Source organism: Sturnira hondurensis, unplaced genomic scaffold (assembly GCF_014824575.4).
Source record: "Sturnira hondurensis isolate 20B ecotype Veracruz unplaced genomic scaffold, ASM1482457v3 Scaffold0021795, whole genome shotgun sequence".
In the NCBI taxonomy this organism is placed as follows: domain Eukaryota; kingdom Metazoa; phylum Chordata; class Mammalia; order Chiroptera; family Phyllostomidae; genus Sturnira; species Sturnira hondurensis.
Window position 1 is genome coordinate 12,989,798 of NW_028094426.1, and position 6,016 is coordinate 12,995,813.

At 36.9% G+C, this 6,016-nt stretch overlaps 1 protein-coding gene across 1 annotated transcript; it reads left to right on the forward strand.

The window, feature by feature from the left end:
• Nucleotides 1-5,059: 5,059 nt before the first annotated feature.
• Nucleotides 5,060-6,016, forward strand: TAS2R42 (taste 2 receptor member 42). Its single transcript, XM_037033864.1, has one exon. It carries the CDS (start codon nt 5,060-5,062, stop codon nt 6,014-6,016), a length of 957 nt encoding a protein of 318 aa, XP_036889759.1.

A 6,016-nucleotide genomic window follows, 5' to 3' on the forward strand; every position in this document is an offset into this window, starting at 1 on the left:
TCAGAGTTTCATTTTAAAGAAGTTGTTTTAACATCAACTGTGTTACATTCAATGAACAGGGCTCTTCCCACCTCCATTTGCTTCCGTTTTTGGAAACCAAACCAACGTTTCTCTGGTGCCTCTGTTTATGGCATAAGGAAGAAGGTCTAATTACTTTTGGCTCTAGGAGCCATATTTAATAAATCAAACATTTATTTTTCTGGCTGAGTCATACAACCTGCACACAGTTAATTTTCATTATTTAAAAAAATAGAGCCAACTTATACCCATTATTCAAATTTAACTATTTTCCATGCAAACCAAGGTACTGCAGAAGAAAATCCCATTTGGACAGGCCAATGTCCTCTTTACTTTTTTGTTATCCTAACCAAATTTTGACAACCATCAATAGAATTTTGAAAATAACCTTTACAAGTTTAAATGAAGACTATAAAATTATACTCCAGGTGTAGGAGATTAAAAATCTTTAATAGCACCTATTCAGAAAATTCATTCAGAACAAGATCTCTTTAAAACAAGACTCGAACCTGTGACTGAGCACTCAGTACGTGAGAGGCACAGTGCCAGGCAGGCATTTTATGCTTGGTCTCATTAATCATCAGAGCAAACCTTCAACGTAGTGTTGTTGGCTGTTTTATGGAAGAGGAGCAACCGCCAGGACCACAAAAGCCCACTCGATGTCCCTTCCCCATCGCTGTCACCACCCGTCTCCTCAGAGAGAGACACTATCCTGATTTCAAACACCATCGTTAGTTTTGCGTCTTTATAAAATGGATAGGTAAACTTCTGCGTGTTTGTGAACTTCATCCACACTTCACTTAATTGAAGTTTTTTATTTTCAATGTTTCAAAGTGTGAACACTAATACAAATATTCCTACATATGTTCTTAGGTAATATGTGCATGAATGCAAGTAAATCATTTTACCCACGTATAAAGAGTTCTATAAATGCTACCTATTGGTTTTGCTGTTATTATGATTTTTATAATTAGTAAAATACATGACTAAAACTGCTTATAATTTCTCCACTGGATACTGAGTTCTCTACTAATTCCTTGGCTCACTTCCCAAATCATTCTGATATTAAAAAAAGACATACCCGTAAAAGTGGATGTACGTACCAGTCACTACTCTAAATCTTAACAAGAACCGTGGTAATTAGTACAAACGTTCTTTATGCGAGCATAAGAATGGCAAGTTCTGGCCGACTGCATTTCCTTTGTGGGCCAGTTGTTAGACTAACAGATGAGACAGCGGGGCGCATGCCTCACACCTTGACTCCAGCAATGCTTCAGTTATAGATTCTCCTGATACTTGTGGACGAAACAAAGAATAAGAACTGCAGATTGGTGCCATCAGGTACATTTGTAAATGGCGACATAACTGTGTTTAATGGCAGAGGACAGGGCATGATGGACCTTGTTTATATACTGGGCCAACTTCTGATCAATGTTTTTCTCACATACTTGGGTGAAGATACATTCAGCCTGGCTTCTGACATTTGACATTTGACATTTACAATCTGCAAATTCCAGCTTCGATCATCTTCTACAGCTACCGATACAGATGCAAATTTGTTAGGCAAATGCAAAATACTGATAGAATATCAGTCTATATTTGCAAATTTGCAAATAAGAGATTATCTTGTCATCTACTGCCTCACATAGAAAACTGGATCCTATAATTATGGCAAAAAGAAAAAAGAGAACAAGTTTGTAGACTGGGTGAAAGGAACAGGGCTGTTTTCCATGGGGTAAAAAACGGCCAGTATTACATCAGCAGTGGTTGCTTTTAGACTTGAAACAGGTCCATGATCTAGATACCAAGTGGAGAAATTTAATATATACAACAGTTCAGTCAGAGGATTTAATGTCTTTGGATAACATACCTAACATGGGAAAATGTGTTTGACAATGGTTTAAATTTTTTTTTTTAAATCTACAGGGTTGGATTTTAACCTTATGGGAGCATAAGGTTAAAATAACAGTATGTATTAATTACAGGCTACCAATAAAAGTAGTCATATAACTAAAAATGCTAAGGGCATTTAAGACACTTTAATATTCTCCATAAATGTTTTGCATACTGTGTGTGTGATTTATCATTACATACTTGATATTTGTTGAGGTTATGTTAACTTCATCTTTGAAAAGAATATTTCACTTTGACCATAAGAAATGGGACAAGTTTTTGTACATTTGTATATAGAAATCTTGCTAAATGACAATATTTTAACATATTTAAGAACACTTTCGTATTTTCTATGTAATCCCAATTGTAATCTGTAAATAATGACAGTTTTGTTTTGTATTTTACAATCTTGTACCTTCTATGTCATTTTCTTGAGTTTTTAATTGGTGGAAACATCCAAAAATAGATATCATTAAATGTTTATGGCTTATTTTTCCCAAACTCAAGGGGAAAAATTTCAATGTTTTATCGACTAGTAAAATATTTGCTCTAGGTTTTTGCAAATAATTTTTTATCAAGGAAAAATATTTCATTCTATTCTCAGTTTGGTAAAAATACTTGAGTAGATGTAGAATTACATCAAATTTCTTTCCCCCTGATGTTTTTCTTTTAATCTGTTAATGTGTTATTACATTAATTGATTTTCTAATTTATCATCACTGGGACTGCACTGAGTAGCCTATGGCATTTTGGCTTTGATTCACTCAAACTGTTTTTGCTGTTTACAAAGGGCCTCCAGGGCCTCCATGGAACAAGGAGATAGTACCTCCTTGTGATTGCCCTTTTAGTAATATCAGGAAGTATTCTTTACTTTCTCTTCATACCACTCCTCACTCTTAGTTGCTTCAAAACCCTTGTCTCTTGGTTTTCCTCCTCCTCTGACTGCTTTCCAGCCCTTTCTTTGATTTCTTCACCCGCTGGTGTTTCTCAGGGACCTTAGAGCCTCATCTATGGAATCAAGTATGCGCTGATGATCAACAAATCTTTGCTTGCAGTCCAAATTCCTCTTCTGAGGCATAATAACAAATACCCAAGCGCCCAATCCATCTTTTCACTCAGATGATTTACAGATATCCCCATATGTTCAAAACAGAACTGATCATTATCTAGCTCTTCGTTCTCCGATGCCTTGGCTGCTAAACCTGCTCTCCGTCCAGTGAGCCCCCAGGCTACAGTATTCCACGCATACAGGTGCAAAAGAAGCCTTCACATCATCATAGGCTTCTCTTCTTTTTGATAGCCCTCAAAACCATCACCCAAGCCTTACTGACTCTGCCTCCTAAATGCTTCTTGTAGCCATGAATTTCTTTCCACCTGTAGGCATTAATTTAGTCAAATCTATTATTCACCCCTCAAAAATACTACCAATTTTCTTTATTTAATTCAGCCTGGCTCTAAAAATCTCCTTCCTTCCTCTTTCCCTCCCTCCCTCCTTTTCTGTTTTCAACTAAGGACATTTTTTTTCATTGCTTTTACAGAGAGAGGAAGGGAGAGAAACATGGTGTGGAGAGAAGCATCGAGAGGGTGCCTCCCCTACGTGCCGAGATGGGGAATCATAATGGGCACATAGACACCTGGGGATTGAGGATCTAACCCACAACTACGTGTGTGCTTTGACTGAAATCAAACCCACAACGCTTTGGTTATGGGACAACCGACTGAGCCACACTGGTCAGGGCCTTCCTTGCTCTTTTATTTTCTTCCTATAATTTCAAGCATTTGTCCTAAATGAAAATAGTTTTTATATAAAATAATTTACCCATAGTTCATTACACATAATTGTTCTTGAAATATACACTTTTAAAAATTAATAGCATTTAATTGAGGAGTGTGACAGATACATTGAAAAGGGCCAAGTTTTTTGATGATTTGGTTCATCTTTTTTGGATGTGGTTTGGCAACACTTTTAACAGTTAATGCTAACAATAAAATATTTCTTTGCTGACATACCAAGACACAAAGTCTGTAACTCTGAGTTCATGTCTGATGCATTAGTGGCTTTTGTCAAAATCATAGTTCTTAAAATGTAGAACAGATACTTTTGTTTGCTATTTTCTTTATTTTATCTGAAATGACTTTTCTACCCATCTTCTGTCAGTTAAGGCCAAAGCGACAGCATTATGCTGGCCAAAACAAACAGAGAAAATACAAACATAAAGAGCAAAACCGGGGAAAATGTTTAATTGTGAATATGTTATTCTGTGATACCTGAGGGACATTTAGTTGAAATTATAGTAAATTATCAGGTAGAAGACTTTAATTTCAGAAAAGTAGTTTGGTTTTTGGTGTTTGTTTTTAAATATTATTCGTTCAGTCCAAAATATGACTTGCCAGCTTCCCCATGAAATGCCAAGTACCTTCACAACCCAAGGGGCAGATCACCTCCCTTTTGCTCCCAAACGGTCATGTTTGTAGTCACTTTTTCTCTGGTTGCGTTTTACCTCATTGTTTCTTTCTGTGTTTTCACTATTTTATAGATTTCCTAATGCTTGCCTTTTTTTTATAGTACCCTATACTGCATTTAGAAAAAGTTCTAGTGCATAGCAGGCACTCACAGAATATATTTAATGAATAATAACTAAAGTATTTAGATCCTCTCTAGAGCTTTCTTTGAAAAACAACTAAAGTATTTAGATCCAAATAGTACAATATTTGAGGTGAAGAGTAAAGTACAAATCAATGCAAAAGAATATGAGCGATATTTGCATGCCGACATATTGGACTTGTACCTTTCAATCATTACCATGAGTGGAAAATTTCCACCCATGCCAACGATAAGCGGAATCACAGACTGGTTTAGAAACTAGTAGCACTTTCAAAGGAATAAAAACATTTTCACAAAAGTACATGAGACTGTATTTTAGCAGCTCTTTCTAGATTAAGATTGGAGTTACAACAAAAGAAGAAAGATTTTTCTTAAGTATATATGAGACTGCATGGAACAGCAGGAGGTTCTACTTAAGACCAGAGTTGCAAACAGAAGCAATGAAGATAAGTATCAGAAGTGGATGCTAATCTTCAAGTTATTCCATTAGTAATTTATCACTGGGATGTACTATTAGAAATTTGGATTTTCTTTCCTTTGGAAATGCTCACTGGATTGGATGCAATCTTTCTGATATTGTCAATAGCAGAATTCATAATTGGAATGTTGGCGAATGTGTTCATCGGACTGGTCAACTGCTCTGAATGGATCAGGAACCAAAACATCTTTTTAGCTGACTTCATCTTCATCTGCTTGGCTACCTCCAGGATCATGCAGTTGGTGGTGGTGGTGTGTAACTCACTTATAATGGGACTATCTATATCCCAAGATTACCCTTATAAAGTAGCAAAGTCTATTACTTTACTGTGGAGAATTACTAATCACTTGAATAACTCGTTTGCTACCTGCCTAAGCATCTTCTATCTCCTCAAGATAGCTCACTTCTCCCACCGCCTTTTCCTTTGGCTTAAGTGGAGAACGAACAAAGTGGTTCTTGCGGTTCTTGTATTTTCTTTGCTCTTTCTGACTTTTGACCTTCTATTGCTAGAATCTTTCAACAACCTCTTATCGAATGTAAGTAATCTGACTCTTTACATACAGGAAAGTAAAGCTCTCTATGTCGAAACCATGACTCTTCTGAGCTTGACCTGTCTGGTCCCCATGGCTCTGTCCCTGGCCTCAGCGCTGCTTTTGTTTCTGTCCTTGGTGAGACATATCAGAAATCTGCAGCTCCACTGCATGGACTCCCGGGACTCCAGCACAGAGGCCCATAAAAGGGCCATAAAAATGGTGCTGTCTTTCCTCTTCCTCTTCGTCGTTCATATTCTTGCCACACAAGTGGCCAACTGGATACTTATGTTTGTGAACCACACGTCTGCAAAATTTACCCTGTTGGCAGTATACGTCTTTCCCTCAGGCCACTCATTCCTCTTGATTCTGGGAAACAACAAGCTCAGACAGACAGCCTTGAAGGTACTGTGGCATTTTGAAAGCTTCTTGAAAAGAAAAAAATCTGTTACAGTTTTACCGATAGGGTTTCCAGAGTCTTTTCAAAGATAA